This window comes from Rousettus aegyptiacus, unplaced genomic scaffold (assembly GCF_014176215.1).
Source record: "Rousettus aegyptiacus isolate mRouAeg1 unplaced genomic scaffold, mRouAeg1.p scaffold_m13_p_3, whole genome shotgun sequence".
NCBI classification, from domain to species: Eukaryota; Metazoa; Chordata; class Mammalia; order Chiroptera; family Pteropodidae; genus Rousettus; species Rousettus aegyptiacus.
Window position 1 is genome coordinate 114277973 of NW_023416306.1, and position 24305 is coordinate 114302277.

At 37.2% G+C, this 24305-nt stretch overlaps 1 protein-coding gene across 2 annotated transcripts in view; it reads left to right on the forward strand.

Moving 5' to 3' along the window:
* The window catches only part of EIF2AK4 (eukaryotic translation initiation factor 2 alpha kinase 4), an 86335-nt gene that overhangs the window by 23445 nt on the left and 38585 nt on the right, over positions 1-24305 (forward strand). For both annotated transcript variants that reach the window (XR_001597787.2, XM_016152190.2), the window contains exons 7-17: positions 2798-2913; positions 6874-7031; positions 7897-8432; positions 13579-13685; positions 14174-14331; positions 17227-17633; positions 18396-18465; positions 20653-20736; positions 21505-21627; positions 22079-22183; positions 24072-24129. Coding sequence is in view for 1 of the 2 variants with exons in the window: in XM_016152190.2 (XP_016007676.2) it covers positions 2798-2913; positions 6874-7031; positions 7897-8432; positions 13579-13685; positions 14174-14331; positions 17227-17633; positions 18396-18465; positions 20653-20736; positions 21505-21627; positions 22079-22183; positions 24072-24129 (1922 nt within the window). In the remaining variant the exon portion in view is untranslated. The remainder of the gene's footprint in view (positions 1-2797; positions 2914-6873; positions 7032-7896; positions 8433-13578; positions 13686-14173; positions 14332-17226; positions 17634-18395; positions 18466-20652; positions 20737-21504; positions 21628-22078; positions 22184-24071; positions 24130-24305) is intronic.

Consider the following 24305-nt stretch of genomic DNA (forward strand, 5'->3'; position numbering starts at 1 on the left):
GGAACCATTTCAGTTCTTTCTCTAATTACTGACTTTTTTCAAAAATCAGCTTAGAAATCATTTCGATACTAAGTTTAACCACTTACCAGTATGGTGAACTAAATGTTCTCTTAAATAGTATTTTAGGTAACAATTCCATTTAAAGGTTATAACTCCTTACACCAATTTAAATCCTTTTTGCAACTGGGCTTCCAGTAGGCAACATAGTTTAAAGTTGTCAGAATCATCAGAAATAAATCAATACTATGAATAATGAAAAATTTCTATTTTTGTGGCTAACTATAAAACAAGGGTCTATTAGAGTTGCTTTTGAGATCAAAGATCATGAACATTTTATTCATGGAAAGACAAGAAATTCACTCTTCCTTTGATATAGGTAGAACAACTTTATATGTAATGCTTGTATAGTGATATTTGTATGCCTTGGATAAACAGCATTCCATGAGCATCCAAGAAGGAATATGAAAAGAAATAGTTTTCATCTATTTTTTGCCAATGTATTGCACATAACCATATGGACTCTGTTGGCTACTGACTAGGGAAAAATGAATCTTAAAGTGTAGTTCATGTGCTTTCTTGGTTAAGAAATAAAAGTCCTCGATATACCAAAATACCTTATGGTATACTCCTGATTTTTTTTCTTCCTTGCTATTCATTGGTCTTTATGGATTAGAAAGTCAAAGGAAATAAGCAAAGTGTTTCAGTTTATTTTTTTCTTCTCCTAAAAAAACAAATATATGTACATCTTTTGGGTGAAAGCAGGAGACATCAGTGACATCGGATTTTGCCTCGTTATTCCTTCTTTTCAAACTCAGTGTGGTTTACTTTTTATCCTTCAGAATTGTTCCAGCTGTCACACAATCTCTCCTATGTGGCATGTACCACATTTGTCATCTTCTTGGCACTTTCGGCTTTATTTTAATCTTCACGATATATCTTTTCTTACTATCACTCTTAACATTTTCATTGTTTTTGTACTTACCAATCATGAGGGGGTGATTAATATTCTAAAACACCTTAAAACCAAGCATTTATACACCAAGCTAAAGAACATAAAGATGTCCTAGCCTAAAATGATGATTAATACCATCCACTGGAGGGGGCAGAGCTGATGTAGAGGCGCTTGTGGACAATTTGTGTTAATAAGTCTAATATATCATTTTAAATCTTGCTTTTATTCTTTTCTCCATAAATTTCAGTGTGCCTATGGTTGCACAAATAACTTTTGTTATTTGCAGAAAGAGGTAGAAATTTAAACAGAACTACAATGTATTAGTCATTCCCTGGTTTTTAGGATATGTGGACGCTGAGGCTCATATCATAATAGGTCTTGTCAGCAGTTGGGCAGGCAAGGGGAAGATTTGGAGGTCGAGGTAGAAAGACTAGTTAATCATGGAATATTGCATGTGTCCAGGAAAAAGTTAGAGATGACCTCAACAGAGGGAAAATGGAGAGAAGAGGATGGTACTTGGGGAATAGTTAGATGCAGGAGGTCTAGGAGCCCAGGGAAACTCCTGGTTTTGACTGTTGAGATGGAATGGATGACTGTGCCATGAACCAAAATAAAAGAACCAAGGCGAAAAGTCAGATAGAGAGTGGGAAAGAGGGAGGAGACAGTTATTATTGACATGGCAGTAGCGTAGGGAGTAAACAGAAGGGGCAGAAGTGGAAACAGCAAGTGTAGAAGTTTGAAAACGAAGAACAAAGGGTAGGGGGTGCAAGATTGAGGGAGGGGAGTGTAGAGACAAGAGAGGTGTATAGGCTGAGCTAATGTAGAGGATTGACATACAGGAGAGAAGGGCTGACTGATGGACCAAGATCTCAGAGGAGACTGTTAGGAATGAACAGTCGGGAGGGGGTGGGAAAGAATGGTATAGATTCCAAGTAACTTTATAGGTAAAACAATCGAAAGTTTGGGTTTCACTCCTCCTTGCTCCATGTTCTCAGTGAAAGTAGACATCGAAATCTTAGAATGAAAGGGCTGCTTTCTAGAGATCTGTCTGTGTGCTCCATCAAAGCATTTCTTACAGGTATTCAGTCCTGACTATCAGGAGCTCCCTCCCTGGCCTCTTCCCTTCAACCCCCTCCCCTGATCTGTTCATTAATTTTGCATTATACTCTAATTGCCCAGCTGTTGCTCCCCAGTCAGAAAAAACTAGAAAAGGGAAAGACAGGAGGAGGAGTTGGATTTTGAGTGTTTTGGAGAAGTTATGAAGGGGGATAACAGAGAATACCTAGCAAAGACAAGTAAGAAAATGAATGAGCATTCAGTGGTTTGGGGACCCAGCTGAAGACCAGGAATTTGTAGTGCTTCAAACCCTCCTGTTTTTCAGCTTTCTCCAGATGTACATGTGCATGAGAATGAAGAAATTATGGAATCAATGTGGAATTGAGCTAAATCACTGTCATAGAACCTCTATGATGAAGGAAACGTTCCATATCAGTGCTATCCTGTATGGCTGCCACTAGACACTTGTGGCTTTTGAGTACTTAAAAACTGAATTTTAAACTTAATATAATTTAATTAATTTAAGTTTAGGTGACCACATGTGGCTAGAGGCTACCATACTGGACAGCACAGATCTAGAGTTAGAGGTCTGTAGAGTTCATGTGGAGAAGACTTCAGTGGGCACTGGGAGGTGAACAACTCTCCCATTAGCACCTTCAACTCAATTACCAGTAGAGACAGATGTTTGATGGTAGAGGGACTGGTACACAGGAGAAAATGGAGAGGCAAGATTTTCCTGTGTTAATCTTAAAGTTGAAAAGAGAATCATTGTCTAAATTGATTTTTAAGGCGAGAACGTCAGTATTCTGTATGCAGTAGTGAAGATTCTCCTGGCTCTTGTGAAATCCTATATTTCTCTGTGGGTAATCCTGACCAGCTTATGGTGCACAAAGGAAAATGTGTTGGTGAGTAAACTAGCTAAATTCTTTTAAATTGTTCTAACAACAAAAGTTAATCATGGAGGAATGGCATAGAATAGACACTGTGTCATCTAGACCAGCACGGTCCAAGGAAGACTGTTAAGTCTTCCTTAATAGTTGGTCATTCTAAGCTCCCATTCCTAACAACCAGGATGAGAAGTCACTCAGGTTTCCCCTTCTGTGAGATGAAAATGAGAACTTAGGTTCTTGGAAATATTTTTAGCGGAAAGATCATTTAAAATTTGTCGTCATTATAATTAGTTGACTTTTTTGAAACCAAAATGGTTGAAATATTATGAATCAGTAGAATTTTGCATCATGTGCATCTATTACTGATAAAATACTTAAAACGAGTTCTAATGCCTCTGATTTGTTAATGAGCAAGTCCCACTTTCTCAATTTGATATCCACCTGTGTAGCATTTTGCTGCTTAGCATATTGTACCTGACTAGGAAAGCCACTTTATTTTTCTGTGTGTCTTATTTAGAAGTCTTGTCTGTTGATGGATATTTGGAGTGAAGGTGGTTCAGCAGTTTGAGATTTGAGTTATTTATATTAAAATCAAGGTTAAATGTATGTCATCTTTTATCAGTCATATAGATAAGTCACTAACTGGTATAGAAATCACTTGCACATAATAAATTTGACAATTAAGTTTAATTTTCAATCCATGAATATTCTTATCAGAGCTAACAGCCAAATTATGTAAATCAATTGGCGTTCTTTCAGTGTCTTTTCCCCTTCCTCTTAAAGGAGCTATGAATAAGCAGGCGAGCTGCCAGGGAGCAGGCAGCAAGTGGAGGGAGAAGAGACCAAATATCCCAATAGTCTATGAACTGGACACCCAACCTGGGCTGCCTGAAACCAGCCTGAATTGTACAAGATTCTGCACATACACAGACTTGCCCTGTTCAGGCAAAGTGACCATTTGGGCAGGTTCAGAATTGGTGGAGATGATTAGCTTTGGTCTTGAGACTATCCATGACTCAGAGGCATTTTATTTTTATTTCTTATTCTTTTAACTTTATTTTATTATTACCTTCAAGTATACAGTACATTGGTTAGACATTTATATAGTCCCCATAATTAAACAATCCCCCTAATTGCTCTTTCCTCTGGCTCTCCATCTAGCCATCATATTAATGCTAACTGCATTCCCTATGCTGTGCTCCCCATCCTTGTGACCATCAATTACTAATTTGTACTTCTTTAACCCTTCACCCCATTCTCCCAGCCCCCCAATCTCCCTCCCCTCTGGCCATCACCAGATTGTCCTCTGTATTTGTGAATCTGTTTTTGATTAGTTTGTTCTTTTTTTTCCTTAGATTCCTCATATAAGTGAAATCATACAGTATTTATCTTTTTCTGTCTGACTTATTTTGCTCAACATAATAACCTCTAGGTCCATCCATGTCATTGCAAACGGTAGAATTTCATTTTTTTTAGTGGCTGAGTAATATTCCATTGTATAGATGCACCATAACTTCTTTATCCAATCATCCGTTTATGGGCATTTAGGTTGCTTCCGTATCTTGGCTATTGTAAACTGTGCCGCCATGAACATAGGGGTGCATAGATCTTTATGAATTATTGTTTTGGTTTTCTTTGGATAAATACCTAGAAGTGCCATTGTTGAGTCAAAAGGTATATCCATTTTTAATTTTTTGAGAAATGACCAGACTTGTCCATAGTGGCTGTACCAATTTGCAATCCTACCAACAGTATATGAGAGTGACTCAGGCATTTCAGATTCATGAGTTGGCAGCATTAAACTCATTACTTTTAATAATTTGGGAAGATCAGGAAGGGAAATTAATCTGACTGCTTATCACCTCAACTCGGTCTCAGTCTCATCAATATTCATTAGATTCAGCTTAGTTAAGACCCTTTTCAGGAGACACATTTGCAATCTGAAAGTTTTTTATAAAACAACTATGTAAATTCTTAATTTTGTTTTCTCACAATAGGTCTAGTTTTAAAATATGTCCTAATTTTCTGTGAAATGTTTTTATAATAAATCAACTAATTAACATTTGTTTTTTCAGTTTAAAGCCATTAGAACTAGAGAAAATTGAGAACTTTATGGATAAAGCACTATTGAGATTGTGTGTATAAACGATGATTTTTAGCACATTATAGAGTATTAGTCAGAGTTCTTTGGGTAACATGTTTTCCTTCAGCCTCATTCTAGTATGTTTTTTTATCCCCATCATGAAAAAGTGACAGAGAATGGCGATCATAAAATTAAAATACAAAACAGAACAAAACAAAAAAACAGCAATTATGAAATACCTACCTAATCCTAATCGGGGAAAAAAAGATTGCAAAACACTGCACTGTTTAATGTACAAATTTAACTAGGCTTTATGTAAATAACATCACACTTCATCCCATTAACATTTAATATCTTGTGTCTCCAATGTGTACTGCTTAGATCCCACATTCCACAGGATCTTTCTTTGGTTGACAAATTTTCAAATATCAGGGTTTTTCCTCAGGCTAAGAACATTAGGAGTTATTTATGCTTAGCATAACAGGTCATTTTAATTAAATTTCTTCAATTGTCAGCATTGAAACTACTTCTCAGATAAAAAGTCTTGGTGAACTGGTTCAGCCACATTTCTCCAACGTATATTTGCTAAGACAACTATGTCCTACATATATAGGTTATTTTACTTTTTATTTTTTAAATGAAAAAAATCCTCAGTTTTCTTTGAAATTTTTTTTTGTCCAGTGCAGCATCATGGAAAACTTATTTACATACTAAGGGAAAAAAAATACTGTATATCCATTGGGAGTGATTTTATCCACATTTGATGATATATGGAGACATTTTTAATGGTTAAGAATAGGGTAGGAGAGCTACTGGCATCTAGTGAGTAGAGGTCAGAAATGCTGCTAAACATCTTGCAGTGCATGAGACAGTCCCCTTCAACAAAGGATTTTCTGGTCCAAAACGTCAGTTGTGTCAAGGGTGAGAAACCCTGTTACATATACCGTGATTTGGTAAATTGGGGGGGGGGGGGTTGGGGGGGAAAGGATAGAGGGAACTGGAAGGGAAATAAAATGGTGATACTGTGGGTGATATTTTCATTTCCAATATTTTGGTAATTTTCTATTATAGTCTTTAATGAAAATATAGGTTTTTATATACAGCACCAGGAAGATAGCCAACAACATAATAACTTTGTATGGTGGCAGATGGTTACTAGACTTATGTGGTGACCATATTGTAAGGTATGTAAATGTCAAGTCACTATGCTGTACACTTGAAACTAAAAAGAAAACGTAGATTTTTATAGGAAAATTTTTGGTATTACAGAAATTTAACTCTCCAGGAACTAGCGAAAACCATATACCTATCACTAAATAAATGCGTCTCTTTCTGGCTTCATATTAAACTGTTATTTCTTATTCCTTTCCTTGAAACTATTAGCCAGTTTGTATTTGCCAAGAATATTCAAATTTTGTGTTTAGAAAACCAATGATGTTTTCAAACGTCTAAATTACTAAAATCTGTTTTTACTGTACACACCAATCTACATTGATGGAATAATCTTGGTGGAATGTACCTATTTCTGATTCCTTTTGTCATGTTAGCTAGTATTTAGCTGTGTGAGGGTGCACTGTTGCACCAGTAGGCATAGTCATCAGAGCTGAACTGTGAAAGTAACACTGTGAATACTGGTTGCTGGAAGAAAACTGATTTGATACTAAGGTCTCACTGTTGATTCTTGTCCTTTTATACTAATTAATATTTTAGGGCTCAGAGTATATTGTTAAATATTAAAAATCAGTTACAAAAGAGATTGTATTCCATGAAGTATGTTTTCTTGTAAGTAGCACATGGTATCCACTGTTGAAGAATAATTATATATCCCCTCTTTTTTATCCCCACAGAAAATGTACTAGTGAGATTTAATTACATTTTCTTTTAATGTGCAGGCAGTGATGAACAGCTTGGAAAATTAGTTTACAATGCTTTGGAGACAGCCACTGGCAGCTTTGTCTTTTTGTATGAGTGGGTCCTTCAGTGGCAGAAAAAAATGGGTCCGTTCCTTACCAGTCAAGAAAAAGAGAAGATCGATAAGTGCAAAAAGCAGGTAGGCATCCAAGATGGCTAGTAAAGGTGATCCAGAATGGTATGAGATCTGTTTGACCAGAAGGGATGGTTGGGAAGCAGCACCTTTTTTACCAGAGCTTCCTCAGCTCTTTGCTGTTGCTTTTTGAACTTTCATTACATGTTCCAAACTTTTGCAGCTGCTTTCTTTACCTCCTTTCTCAGCTTTATTATAGCATTAATAGTCATCTCTCCAAGTAGTATTTTATAATTATGCTTTTTGCAATCATTTAAAATAATTGCTACAAAACTGAATCCTAGGGAACAGGAGAATATTTTAGAGTTAATTTATAATCCTGAATTTAAGGAGAACATTTAATATTGCAGGTCGTAGTGTCGCATAATAAAAAAGTTACAAAATAGTAGGTAAAGCCTTATTTTTAGAAATGTGTGTATATTTCCAATAAAGAAAAAATGTAAGTAAATGCACCAAAATCATAAAAGGTGGTGACCACATGGATAATTTGTGAGGGTTTTTCTTTTGTATTACTGCTTGTTAAAATTTTGACAGTAAATCTTTATAATCGGAAAAAGTTATTTTAAAATTAATGTTTCTTTTTTCTAGTGGCCATATTACAAAAGAAATTTTAAAAGCTGTTTACTAATTTTATAGTATTTGTACACTACTAGGTTTGAGATCAAAGAAGTTGACAACTAATTTTTTTCCATCTTTATGAATTACTAGCTCGATCATATGGTTTAAGAGGAGATTCAGTTCAGGGCATTTCCTTCTTCTCTCCTTTGAAAGTACATTTTCTGTTGAATATTTTCCTTTTGAAATGAAACTCCAGTTAATGCTCATCAACCCACTATTATCTTACTGTTTTGTTTTGTTGTTTTCTTGTCAGATTCAAGGGGCAGAAACGGAATTCAACTCACTGGTGAAACTGAGCCATCCCAATATAGTACGCTACTTTGCAATGAATCTCAAAGAGCAAGACAGCTCCATCATGGTGCACATTTTAGTGGAGCACTTTAATGGGGTGTCCCTTGCTGCTCACCTGAGCCACTCAGGCCCCATCCCCATGCATCACCTTCGCAAGTACACAGCTCAGCTCTTGTTGGGCCTTGATTATTTGCACAGCAATTCCGTGGTGCACAAGGTTCTGAGTGCATCAAATGTCTTGGTGGATGCAGAGGGCACTGTCAAGATTACAGATTACAGCATTTCTAAACGCCTAGCAGACATTTGCAAGGAGGATGTGTTTGAGCAAACCCGAGTTCGTTTTAGTGACAATGCCCTACCTTATAAAACGGGGAAGAAAGGGGATGTTTGGCATCTTGGCCTTCTGCTGCTCTCCCTCAGCCAAGGACAAGAATGTGGAGAGTACCCTGTGACCATCCCTAGTGACTTACCAGCTGACTTTCAAGATTTTCTAAAAAAGTGAGTATCATTGAGATTTATTCTAATTGTACTTTATTCCTTGCCTTTTGCTTGTGCTTGAATGCTAAGCATCAAAGTGGTAATGAATAAGCTGAAAAGTGAGGAACAGGATTAGAGTTAATTCTTTGTTCTCGCAATTCTTTCCCAGCCACATGTTCTGTTTTCTTGCTTAATGTTTATCATTCCCTTAATTCCCACATTCTGCTAAATTCACTTGGGCTTAATAATAGATTTTCAAACTTCTTTTGGGAATTGCCTGGTATACTCTAGGAAGTCAATAGGGATGGTGACATGGAGAAATGCCCAGTTATTCCAAATGGAAGACCTTTCTGTCTATCTTGGCCTTCGGGGTCAAAGACAAGGCCTCCTTTTTAGAAAACAACTTTAGGAGTATAATTGTGCCCCTTGTTCTTAACCATTTTTCATTAGCAATGTCTCATTCAGCCAAGTTATAGAATGCAAATGACTTCCTTGCTCTAGCCAGAGGATTTTTTATGCCCATTGATTACAGGTGCACATTTAATTACAGAGCCAAGTTTTACCCACTTTGAGAGAATCCTTACTGAGAGGTTTTCCTCGGGCCTGAAGTCTCTGGGCAGGTCCTTCAACTCAGCATTTTCTAATTCAGCCCTGCCACTTTTTAGTCCAAGCCAGACCTACGTTCTATGTTTCTCTGTTAGATAAGAAATAAGATCCCTTCAGTTTGGGTTTTTCTAGCTAGATATGCTCCTGGTCCAACTTTTGAGCAGAAGTTAGCATGGACTGGTATCTTCCCTTTCCAATAGTCTTGTTTTGTACCTTATTCCTTTTTCCAGCCATTTGGAAATTCATTTTATTTACTCCCTACATGTCTTTTCTTTTACCCTTCACATTTCTTTTCCTTATTCCTAACTATCCCAACTCCCATTTGACTTAATCTATATTGTTATTTCCTATCACTTACAGTCTTGCCCATTACAAAAGTGAAAGTACATGTACTTATCTTTTAATAAGGTAATTCCTATGTGCCATAAAATAGAAGTAGAAATAATATAGATACAGTTGTGGAAAGGGATCGGCTTTGATTCTTTGTGCTGTGTCCTCTCCTTTAAGTATATAAACATTTTAAGATTTCTAAAGAAATCTCTTATGATTTCTCTTAAATCACTAGGACTTTTAAAATATTTATTTAAATGCACCCTGACAGTGTGGTTGGCCAAAAATAAATATGATGATAGAACCACTGATAGAAAGACTCATTTCATTCTCCAGAATGGCAACTTCAGCTTTCTGCGTTTTCTCACTGGTCAAGAATAATTTAGTAAAGGTTAACAATAACATTATGTATTTATAAAAACAATACTGGGAAGTTTAAGTAGAACCTATCTTTCACATTTGATAGCAAAATGACAGACTCAGCAGGTGAAACTTACTAGTTCACTTCTTAGAGAATAATGCTATCCTCTGTCAGTTTTGAACTTGAGCTCATCACTATTTCTTATTCCGTTAACATGGTTGTCCTTAGAATGTTTTATATATTCTTCTCTCTTGCTACAGTGCTTTGATAGACTGCTTGGTTACAAAGTAGCTTGGTTACAAAGAAGCTTGCTTTACCACCTTTTCTACTTTGTTAACAAAATTTTTTAAAATTATTCACAAACAACAAAGGTATAGCAACATTTCATTTTAGCCATATTTTTGCTTATTGGTGAACATCCTTTGGAAAAGGTTTTGTTTAAAATCAGTCTCTGTGATAAGAAAGAGCCCAGATTCTAGAGCCAGAAAGCTGGGTTCACATCCCACCTCCATACCTTACTAGCTGAGTGGCTTAAACTGCCTACCCTGAGTTTCCTTCCTATAAAATAATAACATTTAGTTCATTTCCAATTTTCCACCTGTACAAAAAAATGCTGCAATAAACATCGCTATACATGCCATGCTGGAATAATAGCACCGCCTAACTGAGGAGGTGATTGTGAGGGTTAAATGAGCCACAATTGTGCTTCCAGCAGTGCCTAACACTTGGTTCTAAGTCAGGCAGGGTTTGTTATCTCCATCTTCAATCGTGGGAAGTATGGACCTAATATGTGACTCCAGGCATTTCATCCCTTTTGATTCAGAGCTAGCATTTGCCTCTGCTGCTTATGATTACAATGACGCCAAGATTATTGGCTCAGAGAATTTCATCTTTTTAACTGAGATCTTGATAGCTATAAAATCTCTTAAAGATACAATTCATTCTAGATAGGCTTTATGATTTTTTTGATCTAGATTTATTGTGATGTCAATCATATTACTGTCACGGTTGAGGTAGAGTTGGTAATGTTCTTCAGAAACCCAGCATGGCATGTATAGTGATGTTTATTACAGCATTTTTTTGTACAGGTGGAAAATTGGAAATGAACTAAATGTCCAACAGTAGAAGAATGTGTAAATAAATTCTGATAAATTTAAAAAGACATTTAAGTACTTTCTTAGATCTCTAAGACACACTGTGTGATATTGTGATTTATAATAAGGATATATTTGGTCTTGGTCCCTATTTCTGGCACAGAGCTCCTAGAATGGCCTGTTAGAGCAGCAAAGGTGTCTCTCGTTATGTTAATGAGGTGACTTTTGGAATGAGGTGAGGGTTGGAGCTGGTTGCCAGGAAAACCAACCACATGATAGAGAGTTGGAACTTTTGTTTCACCCCCCTGATCTCTGGGGACGGTAGAGGAGCTGGAGGTTGAATCCATCACCAATAGCCAATGATTTAAGTAATCATGCCTGTGTAATGAAGCCTTCATAAAAATTCAAAAGGACAGAGTTTGAAGAGATTGCAGGTTGGTGGACACATGGAGATGCTGGGAGGTGCCCAGAGAAGACATGGAAGCTCTGCTATCCCATACATCTTGCCCCATGCATCTCTTCCATCTGGCTGCTCCTGAGTTATATCTTTTTATAATAAAACAGTAATCTAATAAGGAAACTGTTTCTCTGAGTACTGTGAGCCTCTCTAGCAAATTAATTAAACCCAGGGAGGAGGTCATTGGAACCTCTCATCTATAGCCAAAAGGTCAGAAGCTCAGGTAACAACCAGGACTTGCTATTGGAGTGTCTGAAGGGGCGGGGATCTGGTCTTCTAAGACTGAAACCTTAAACTGTGGGATCCAATGCTTTCTCCATGTAAACAGTGTTAGAATTGAGTTGAATTTGACACCTAGCTGGTGTTGGGGAATTGCTTGTTGGTGTGAGACATCCCCACACCATGCTGGAATTGGGTGCGGAATTTTTTACATGGTGAAATTTAAAAAGCAAGTTGTAGAATATGTACAAGATAATGTCATTTTTTTAAAAAATCAATATTCACACAACCAAACTATATCTTTTGTTCAGGTGCTTGTCAAAGACTATTATTATCAGTAATATTTTAATAGTATTTGCCAGGAGAAAAGGTATTCATGTTTAAAATTAATTTAAAATTAATTTTAAATTAGGGGGAAATATCAAATCTTACACAGATACTTTTATTATCATTTCTTGCCTTTTCAAGTTATAAAATTAGGAGTGCTTCATTTTTTAGTGCTGATATAAAAAAATAAAATTAACATTTTATGATAGTTGCTCTCACCACTTTATAGGCATAGATTTTAAGTCCAGAATTCAGAACCATGGTTGATTCTTTTAAATACATTGTTTATAATCAGGGTCAAGTGCTACCAAGTGGTGCTACTTAGGTCGTTTGTTATGAAAGTCAAACAGCTTAAATTAATTAAAACAGTGGTTCTCAGACTTTATCTTGGATTGAAACCACCTGGAGAGCTTGTTAAAGCACAGATTACTACCCAGACCCCCAGTGTTGCTGATTAGCTAGGACCAAGATGAAGTCAAATTTGTATTTCTAACAAATTCCCAGGTAATACTGGTGCTGCTGGTCAGGGACCCTGCTTTTGAGAACCACTGGGTTAAAGGTATGGCTTGTTTTCATTCATTTAAAAAAATGAAAATAAACAGTTAGTAGGCTCAAGGAATGAGAATTGAAAGTATGTGATAAAATATAGGACCTTTCTTAATTGTTACCAACTTCATACTGTGATGAGCAGGCTTTATCTAAAGTTTATCACATTGGGGCCCAACTTTGTATCAGCTATCTGAAAGTTTTATTACTGGCCCCAGAAAGGCTTGGTTTAGCATTAAACTTAGCAAGTAATTAAACTTAATGGAAGTGAAAATTCATAGCAGACTTATGCTACTTTAGATGGTCTAAAAATTATTCCATGAGGGTAAGTCTTTCTGCTTCTGGAGACTACAATAGTACCCTTTTATCTGAGGGGGATACGTTCCAAGACCCCAGTGGATGCCTGAAACCGCATGTAGTACCGAACCCTACGTATACTATGTTTTTTTGTATACATACATACCTATGATAGTTCAATGTATAGATTAGGCACAGTAAGAGATTAACAATAAGTAGTAATAAAACATAACAGTATACTATAATACAAGTTATGTGAATGTAGTCTCTCAAAATATCATATTGTACTATAGTCACCCTCTTTATGATTTTGTGAGATGATACAGTGCCTACATGATGAGATGAGGTGACTGATGGAGGCATTGTGACTTAGCGTTAAGCTACTATTGACCTTGAGGGCCATTATTAAGTAAAATAAGAGTTACTTGAAGATAAGCACTGTGATACTGTGACAGCGGGTCTGATAACCTAGACATCTACTAAGTGACTAACAGGAAAGTAGTGTGTTTATACACTGGACAAAGGTTTGATTTGCAGAGAGGAGTCGTGGGAGATTTCATCATGCTGCTCAGGACAGTGTGCAATTTAAAACTTAAGAATTGTTTATTTCTGGAATATTTCATTTAATATTTTTGGACCATGGTCGACTGAGGGTAACAAACCATAGAAAGTGACACCATAGATAAGGGGGGACTACTCTATACTTGTTTAAAAAATTTCTCCATTTGTACCCAGCCTGCTACTCAGCATGTAAATCCTACAGAAATGTTTATTAACGTAAATTTGGTTATGAGTACATTTTGGTCCATAAGCAACATGAATTCTCTATTGTGTATCTTTAAAAAAATCAACCCATAGTTAAATGCCTCAGATTAACTAGCTTAGTGTTTATTTGTGTGTTGCTGAGATTCTTTCTTCGTTCTTACTAAGGTGCGTTTGCCTGGATGACAAAGAAAGATGGAGTCCTCAGCAGCTATTGAAACACAGCTTTATAAATCCTCAGCCAAAAATGCCTTTTCTAGAACAAAGTCCTGAAGGTGAGTCTTTTACCATTCTTTTTTGATACCCTGCGCAACATAAATTAATAATAAAATGTACATAAACCTAAAACTGGAAGGGACTGTATGAATCATTTCTCTGTTTTATACTGAGCTATCTATAGTGTTGTTTAGTAACCCTTCTTCTCATGTAACTGGATTTCCCTGCTGCTTCTCAAGTAGCAGGTAAAGGGACCTCAACAGAATTTGAGATGGATCAGGAGACCTGGGTTTGGCTTCTGGCTCTATCCAGTCATTTCCTTACTCTCTGTCTCAGTTACCTCCATCTATCTGTAAACTTAGGCTAATTGTATTTCCACCTAATTTAAGGAGGATAAGATGAGGAAAGTACTAAAAGGTCTGCCAGGTAAGAGGCACTTTTTCAAACTACTAGTTAGGACCCCTTCCAAACCTTGAATTGCTGTTGGATATTGTAGTTCTTCCTATATTTCTAATGCCTCATTTATGTCTTGCCTTTTTTATCTCAGATTCTGGAGGACAAGATTACGTTGAGACCGTTATTCCTAGGAACCGGCTACCCAGTGCTGCATTCTTCAGTGAGACACAGAGACAGTTTTCCCGATATTTCATTGAGTTTGAAGAATTACAACTTCTTGGCAAAGGAGCTTTTGGAGCTGTCATCAAGGTGTGATACATAGTTGTCCCCAGTCCCTTTTAGAACTACTGTGTTCCATTTCTGCAGACTTACGGACTTCTATTTCAAGAGTGGGAAAGGAAGTGAATTCAACCATTTGGAACTATGATCATCTTCACTTTTATGAAGTTAAAGGCTTTAAAGTTACACCGGGCACATTAAGAACACATCATTCCTTTTCCCTTGCTTAATGCAGTGCATTAATGTGAAAACCACATGATCATAATAACTCTTCCAGTGGGGTCAACCTTTACTTTGGTGCAGAAAGAAAATTCTTCTTCTTTCATTTGCTTTCAGAGTCGCTATAGCTAAAAGGGCTGCAAGGTTAGAACTAAGAAGGAATTCCAACTGGGAAATGGCCCCAGATGGTCTTAATGGCTTTTATTTTCCAGTTCTTATTGAGATGGAAAATTAGCGATCCATTATTAAGGTGTTCTGCTGTTGGGTCTTCCGTTCTTCATTTCGGTCTATTTGTGTGACTTTTATTATTATTTTCCCCCTTTAGAAAGAGGTTTCAGCTGTTTTTATATAATTTAAGTATTTTGTTTGAATTTAGGAGACCCAGATGAATCTTATTAAATCCATATAAGATATATGGTGTCTTGGACGTGGTTCCATAGTGTAGCGTTTAGCACATCTGCTTTACATACAGAAGGTCCTGGGTTCATGCCCCAGTGGAGCCACAGTCCATAGTCTATGGTCATGCCACCCTGAACAAGCCTGATGTCTGATATTGGAAGCTAAGCAGGTTTAGGCCTGGTTCATACTTGGATGGGAGACCATCTAGGAAGACCAGGTGCTATAAGCATAAAAATAAAATATTTTTTAAAAAAGATATATGGCATCTTACACATAAGAAAGTAGCCCACCATCAATAGGGCATATGTCTGTTTAGGATTCAGAGAGTATTATTAGGAAAGATTACTAGTGTTACTGTGGAAGGCCTTTTACACCAAAAAAAAAAAAAGAAAGAAAGAAAAGAAAAAGAATTGAATTAGTTTTCAGGCAGAAAGACTATCATAAGCAAATTTTTACAAAAGGATGTTATATGGGAAATATTTCAACTTTCTTTTTGAAAGTATACATATTACAGTTAGGTGATTAAATAGATTTTATGTGGGCAGATAGCCTGATTGGGTCATCAGCAGTTACCTTTAAGAGGAGTGAATGATTAAAGCATGTAATTGGGATCAAGTCTTTTAAATTCTTTATATTTTAGATTCTTGAATGCAAAACCTCATTTCTTCATAAGTACTTAAAAATTGTTAATAAGCTCATATAATAATAAAAAAATCTCAATAATTTAAGGACCCAAGTTTTTGATCCCTATGAGAACCCTAAAGCCCTCATACCCCCTACCTCTGTTTCCAGGTTAGGTTAGAGCATTCTGCTCAGTGGTCTGGCATTTTGTTAGGAGCTGGACCCATTACTGTTTATGCACCTTTCCATTTGAATAAATGAATTCCTAGGAATCTCCAGTGTAGCAATTTCCACCTACCAATGACTCATAGCATATATGATGTGTACTGAGACATGAAGTTGAAAGAGTGTCCAGACTTCCCGCTGTCCTCCACTCTACCAATGTGGCAGGAAAAGAACTATCATTTTTTTGGAGCACATTCCATATTTTAGGTTATGTGCCAGGTGGCTTTTAGGCCATGTCTTTCAATCTCATGACATTCTTATAAAATAGGTATTATCCTCATTTTGCATATAAGAGAACTAAAGCTCAGAGAAGTTATGTAATTTGCCCGAAGTTACATATATCCACTAAGAGATGAAAGCAGCATTCAGACCCACATCTGTTTTACTTGAAAGTTTGTTCTAGCTACTATTTCCACATACATAAAGGTCACCTGAAATTCAATTTTATAGTATTCCTTTCTCATTTCTAAAAGTTTTTTAGTAGTCTGTTTGAAACCTATGAACCAAACACAGAAATGATGTTCTCTTCTTATCTTTTGTAATCAGCTGGTTTCTCTCTGCCCATGACCAGATTGTTGCTTTTCGTGACCTAATTTTACCTGCATGGTGGGGTTGGAATGTTCTGGTGAATGAAATTTAACTTCAGTCAACCCAGTTGCATAGTGAAACTGCCCAGCATAAGAATGCGTAGAGACTCGCCTTTGAAATGTTTTCTTGTATTTGTTTCTGTTGTGCTCTCAATTATACTGTTATAGTTTCAGTACACGACATCAGGGGTAAATCTTTTGTCTTTGTAACAAAATCAGTGGGCAGTAATGGGTATAATATCAATTGCGGTTACCGAGCACCTTTCTCTGGTTGGCCTTGATACAAGTGCTTTACCCACCTCATCTCATTTAATCTTTACAATCACCGTTTGAATTAAGAAAAGTGCCATAGATGAGAAAATTGAGTCTCAAGGAAAGTAATTAGTCCAAGTTCACACAGCTTTATAAGTTGAGAATTAAAATTTTCATTTAGGTCTTAAAATGTTTGGAGTTTAGTTTGTGTTTATTGACTAAGGGTTTTTAAAAAAACCTAAAATCATCTTAAACTGTACACTGGCTTTAGAAAATAATTATTTTTAAGGCAGGGTTAAGAAAACGAGGCTTACTTAGAAATTTAAATAGCAGATTCGATACTGGAAAACCAGGGATGTAATTGTCAACGAAATTAATAATTAAAATGGAGATCATTTTCCCCAGGGTTTCTGAGCATCTAGCTTGGGGTGAAATGTTTTCTAAGTTTTTGGCAGTCAACTTTCTTTAGTTTAAGAGTCCCAGACATGTGGCTCTCTGTAGTTGTTGGCTTTCACTCAGAACTGCAGTTTCCCCTTGAGAGGGGATGGGTGATGCTACAGATGACAGTCTGTGCGAAGTTCTGAGCAGCCTGTACCGAGTCCCTTCCCCTTCTGCACTGCAGGTGCAGAACAAGCTGGATGGCTGTTGCTACGCGGTGAAGCGTATTCCCATCAACCCGGCCAGCAGGCACTTCCGCAGGATCAAGGGCGAGGTGACTCTGCTGTCGCGCTTGCACCATGAGAACATCGTGCGCTACTACAACGCTTGGATTGAGAGGCACGAGCGGCCGGCTGCTGACGTGGGGCCCCAGGCCCAGGATGGGCCAGCCTTCATGGACAAAAGAGACACCAACGATCCTGATAGCGTGGAGGCCGCCGCGCCGCCGCCCATCCTCACCAGCTCGGTGGAGTGGAGCACGTCCGGCGAGCGCTCTTCCAGCTCCCGCTTCCCGGCCACCAGCCCCGGCTCCAGCAGCGATGAGGATGATGATGAGGATGAGCACGACGGTGTCTTTTCTCAGTCCTTCCTGTAAGAGCATGAACACTCACAGCCTGCCGCCTGGGGGCGGGGGGGGGCGGGGCCTGGCTGTTTGGGACAAGCCCCTAACCTAATCCCCCAGCCCACCTCAGGAAAGAGGGGAGTTAATTAGAAATCTGGCCCTGTTTACCATGTTAAAAAAAAAAAGAAAAGAAAATATGAAACCTAATTTTACAGAGTAACAAAATGCCATCCAAAGGAGATTTTTCCCTCCACTGTCTTCAAAAGAACTCTAAAATTTAAGCCCTGGAGAAAAGAAAAATAGAAATTTTTTTCAATACCTCATCTTAATACATTAATATAATTTTCAAAGGTCATTTTTTAGATAAGGGCTTCCAACTCTGTGAAACATTGAAGAACAAATTTGGAGTCTCAATATAGTTCCAATTGTAGTTCCAGAAAAGGTTACCAAACCAATAATGATTTTAAACTATAGTTTTGCATCTCAGAATCCACCCCATTTAATTTCATGATATTATTTCATTGTATCCAGTTAGATAACAGTTATCATAACTCTTACCTATTAAATTTTTTCAGGAAAATTATTCAGGCCCATTTTTATTTAAATCAAGACTTTTGTGTTTCATATATTAGGAAAATATAAATAAGCATGGTATTATAGACAGCTTTATGCCTACATGGTCATGGTATAGTGTCTTTAGCCTCTTTGCTTTCTAGTCACTAACAAGTGTTGATTTTCAAAATTATAACAGAGGTTTTGGTTTCCTTAGTATTTCTGTTTCTCTTTTTAAGACCTGCTTCAGATTCTGAAAGTGATATCATCTTTGACAACGAAGATGAGAACAGTAAAAGCCAAAATCAGGTAGATATATAAATAGAAATACCATTTTATTCATCATGGGGTGGGTATGTAAGAAAACTAACATTTGATACTATAAACCTCAGGTAGAATAGTAAAGCCTTATTCTGATGTGCAAATATAGACCTTCGATTTAAAAACATAATTATTTAAAATATATTCTACTCATATGTTTGTTTATAGGCATTAATTTATCTACATAACAAATATGCCTGCTTTTTGAAAGTTGATACCCTATATTTTTTAAAAATAAAAATTGTTTCCTAGAGCAGCAGTTCCCCAACCTTTTTGGCACCGTGGACCTGTGCTCCTAAATGAATCTAGTGCATGATTATCTGAGGTAGACCTGAGGCAGTGATGCTAACGCTTGAGAGCAGCTGCAAATACAGATGAAATTTTGCTCACTGGCCCACTGCTCACCTCCTGCTGTTCCTAATTGGCCATGGACCTGTAACCTAGGGGTTGGGAACTCCTGTCCTAGAGGATTTGGGGAAACTTTATATGGTTGGGATGAGGATTGAATGCAAATTAATTGAATAACTAAACAGCCTAATTGTGGAGTTAAGTGGGTCTCACATCAGTTAATCTTGATTCCTTATTTTCATAATCCATCCCCTAGAATAGTGTTTTAACACTGTGAGCCATGATCCTATAACAAATTATGAAATCTATTTTGAAGGTCACAACCAACTATTTTATTCTTAATGCTATAGAGAGGAGTAGAGAATACCAAAATGTGTCTTACTTGTAAAGGTAAACTGTATTTGTAGAACTTACCTCTTATGAGTATGTGTACTGTGTGTTTTATAAAATATATTTCTTCATGTGGATCATGGTCAGAAAAGTTTGAAAAACACTGCCCCAGTCCTTGAGCCTCACTCAGTTCTATATTTTTCTCTGCCCTGGCCAGCAAAGCCCCTCGATGCTGGTACATGGAGTCCAGGGTGAAGCTTTGTAACTACTAGGACTGTCAGTTGTTGCTTCAGAGGAGCATTCTATGCCTGGGAGTTGAATGCAATGACTTTTATACCAGAAATAAAAATATAATTGCTAGCAGTTATAAGGGGCATTCATAGTAAAGTCTACATATAGATTCTGCGAGATAAGCAGTTAAATTGATTTGAAGCAAGTTCGAATGCATTAATAAATTATTCTCTTTTTATTAAAATCATCCTTAAAGTCATCCTCTCAATCTAAATTTATAAATTATAAATTTAACCAGAATACTAGAATAAATAGTATAAAGTACTAATAAAGCAAACGGTCTTTGGTTTTAGCATTAGTTATGCATTTAATTATTGTGAGGGCACCAAATTTATAATTCTGATTTTGTTCTGTCAAGGGCACCATCCCACAGGCATTCTAATTGATTAGAAGATTAACAGTCTTCTACAGATAATCCCCAGGGTATATAAATAATTTAGGAGTAGAACCTGATTTTTTCTAAAGCAGAAGTTTTTGTTTTTCTTTGATAAAGGAAGAATGCTGAAAGATGCTTCCACACAAACACACACAAAAACTGTGTATCAGAAATGAGCAAATGCTACCTAATGCTTTTTCCATACTTGCAGGGAGTGGTATTTAAATATATCTGTTAGAAGAAGAAAAAAATTTTTAAGAGACCTGAGTTAACATGTGGAAGACAAACATACTAACCACGTGTAAAAATAGTTGAGAGGATCCATGGTTATAAGTGGTCACCGCCGCATGCTTGTTCTCCGGAAGTGTAGCCAACAGGGCAGCATGTTCTTTGGTCATACGATCACATTTAAATTGTTTTAACTAAAGATAGATTTCTAATCTTCTGTTTCCAAAGGAAGGCATTCCCTTAAAACTGAAGCCTTAAAATATTAGCCTGTATACATTCTGCCCTTCATATCCACAGAAAGATGTTAATGGTAAGAAAGAGCTCTTGACATGGAGTCTTTCTATGGCTTGCACGCCTTTGATACCTGCTTGTTTTCCCCATTGTTTAATACAGTGAGAGACCTGGAAATTACACAGAAGATTCTGGTAGTAGCAAATTGCCTTTGGAATATTGTATTCAGCTAAAGGACAGTGGTTGTGTTCTGCTCACTGACCTCCCCTCTGAGGCAACAGGATGGCCATGCATTTAGTCGGGGCAAGCACAAATGACTTGATGATGACAGTGGCCCCATTTTGAGTTCTTGTGTGCTCCTCTTGGGTTAGGATGAAGACTGCAATGGAAAGAACAGTTGCCATGAAAGTGAGCCATCAGCAACCACTGAAGCTGTCCACTACCTTTATATTCAGGTAAGGCCTTGGCATGCAGCTGGGTGACATAGCAACTCCCAGTAGTTGCTGGTAGATATGTTTCAGGAAACCACAGCAAGACACTGGGCAGGAGGGGACTCACTGGCACTACCAAAGATTAATTGGCAAGAGTGGATTGCAGCTTGGAGGCCCTTTCCCCCAGCCTTGCACTCACACTTTCCTGTACCATAGCAGGAGATAGCATAGAGCTATGCTTACGGGCTCCGGAGTTGGGCTGTGTTAAGCTCACCTCCTGGTCACAGCTATATGAGCTCAGTCAAGGTTCTTTAGCATTCTGTGTTTGAGACTCTCCATCCATAAATTAAATAGCAGTAGCTATCTTTATGACTTGTGAAAAATAAATGAAATAACATTTGTGAAGTAATTAGTTCCGTAAATGCTAGACTGTGCATGTAGGGAAACTCTACTTTGTCTAACAAGCTGAATCTGAACAAGTAGAGTTTGATGCACACACATCCTTGTGTGTGCAGAAGAAACACCAACATGACTTTAGGCAGAATGGCTTGTTCCAGAACCTCTGGAGGACAGGAGCCACAGGCAAACCAGTTCCAATAAGGCATTACTAAAGGGAAGCCCAAATTTTTTTAATAATCTTGATTTTTTTTTTCAATTAAAAAAAATCAAGCCTTTCTCATAACTGTTTGAAATAGTACCTGTTTTAAAATGAAGGATTACATTAATTGCAGTTGTCCTCTTTAATTGCAACTCTGTATAACCAAATCCTGCCTGGTTTGTTCTTGTCCATAGATGGAGTACTGTGAAAAGAGCACTTTACGTGATACCATCGACCAGGGACTGTATCAAGATACCATCAGACTCTGGAGGCTTTTTCGAGAGATTTTGGATGGATTGGCGTATATCCATGAGAAAGTAAACTTTACAACACTTCATATCTGAAAACTTATGTTTACATAAAATTTAGGACTGAATAAAAACGTCAAATAATATAAGATTAGAGAAAAACAAATAGAGGAGAAACTCTGGGTTTATTGAAATAATCTATAGGAAATAGATTATTCAAAAGATAAATTACTACAGAGTACCAAAATTCAAAGAAAACATTTAAGATTAGAACTAAGATCAGCTAACTATGGCGCACTGGTCAAATCTAACCCACCACCTGCTTTTGTACAGCCTGTGAGCGAAGAGCAGCTTTTACATTTTTAAATGATTATTTTTAAAAATCAAAAGAATAATATTTCATGACGCGAAAATTCTGTTAACTTCGGATCTCACTAGGTTGGCCTTTCAAATTAGGAAACAAGTATAACTATAAACTATGCTTTGGGAAACACTTTGTTTCTTTGCTCTCTTCTGTCAGGGAATGATTCACCGGGATTTGAAGCCTGTCAACATTTTTTTGGATTCTGATGACCATGTGAAAATAGGTGATTTTGGTTTGGCGACAGACCATCTAGCCTTTGCTGTGAGTATTTTTTGAAATAGGCTGTGCCTGTAAATGGACCCATATTCCTTGATAATCACGAAAGTGTTACAAGACAGGATAGATAATAAGTTCACTGAACTCTGCTGTGTAATCCTCAGGAAATGATACAGATCTGAAGAGTGAGCTGGAAATGACCTTTTAGGCTTTGACATTGTGAGTACATTTTAGTGAGTACATTCCACTTGAGGGACATAAAATTACTGGTTTGTGAATGCTTTTTAGGTCAAAGGTATATAATGCTTTATGAAATAATTTGGTATTTTGGTCTGCCATGCTGTGCACTGGGCTAGATGCTTTACACTCAAAGGGTTTTTAGTTAAAGGAAATAAGGCTTAAAAAACATAAAACATCAGTCCTAGATAACATGTAATCCAGAAGGTGTCGGTTCTTCACAAAATTGTACAGTAGTTTAACATACAAAGCTAAAATAATATGAAGTGAGAGAAATAGTGACATAAGAGTAAAAGACAGGAGAAAATTTACATATGGTTATGAAGATCAAGAAAAGCTCATAAAAAGAAAACAGTATTTCAAATGTACCCTGAAGTGTGGGTGGGAGTCCAGCAGGCTGAGATTGAGGGCAGGACATGGTGACACCATGGTATAGGATTCCAGAGAGCAAGAACAGCGTAAGCAAGGCCCTGGGGTAAGTAGACATGATTGTTTGAAGGCCAGTGTGTTGTCTGGTTGATTGAAACTATAAGGTGTGGGGGAGCAGTGAGAGAGGATGCTGGTAGGTTGGGAGTCTTGTAGGTGGCAGGCCTTGGAATGCCAGAGGAAGAGTTTCACTTGACATTGTAAACCAGAATTATTAGGCACCAAAATCTACAGTAAATGCAGTTAATTCTGAGAGTGGTCAGGAAAAGGAAATAGGATTTGGATTAATTGTTAACAGTCTATTTGGCTAAATGGTAATTAAGGGCTAAATTAGAAGGAGAGATTAGAAGGAGCAGAGAGGCAGGAAATGGAAGGGGGACAGTAAAGACGAGGTCTTGACCAGAACAATTTTGAACAGTACTAAGACCAAGGAAGGGCTAAGTGATGGGGATCTTTATCCCCAAACTAAAGGATTTGACTTGCTTTTTGGAAAGTTGTGGTATAGTGAGGTAGATAACAGCACAGACTCTGGAGGCCTACCGACCTGGGATGGAATCCTGTCTCTGCCACTTCTTTGTGATGTGACCGTGGGCAAGTCAGTTAACCTTTCAGTACGCCGTCTGTAAAGTGTACCTAATACCAGTATCTACTTCAGAGAGTTGTCAGCAGGATAAAATAAGAATACAGGTAAAGGACCTCAGTGTTAAAGAATGTTAAAGCTACTAGTATTGGTGGTGGTGCTTGTAAAAGCAACCTATGGAGAAAATAGCAATTTAGGGTAATGCATGAGACAGCACTCACTATATAATGGTCGCAGGTATGGTGGAGGAAGATGAGGCTGCCTAAGGTCTTAGTAGTGATGGTAAAATAGATTTGGTGACCATCCTCTAGGAAAGAAGAGTAAAAATTGACCCAGATAAATGGGAAAGTTAGGAAGTGGGGTGGTCATTATTGTTAAAATACTCTTACTCTTCCTAGTAAATAGATTCTGTTTTGGCATTTGCTTTTGTAAGTTTCCAGAGGGTTCTGCTGTGAAGAAAGAATTCTGTAGTGACTTGCCCTGCTTCTCAATCTCATTGGGTTTCTGGTAAGCCCTGCCTTAGTAGACTAAACAACAATAAAAAAATTCAAGCTCAAAAAAAAGCATTATTACAACTGTTCTGGTTTCTGTATAATATTTTTTACGTGGTCTTCATTTAGAAATGGATAAGCCATTCCTATGGAATAATACAACATTTTAATGTGATATTTGGCTTACTTGTATTTTAAGGCTGATGGAAAACAAGATGATACATCTGGAGATCATTTGATTAAATCAGACCCTTCAGGTAAATCTAGTATATTTAGTTCATGTATTAAAAAGCAGGTGACAAATTTTTTTTCTCTTGTTTATTTTTACATACAAAAAGCTGTATATATGTAATATTTATGACACGAAGCCTTTGGAGATACATATACACCTGTGAAACCATCACCGTAATCTGTGCCGTAAACATATTACCTC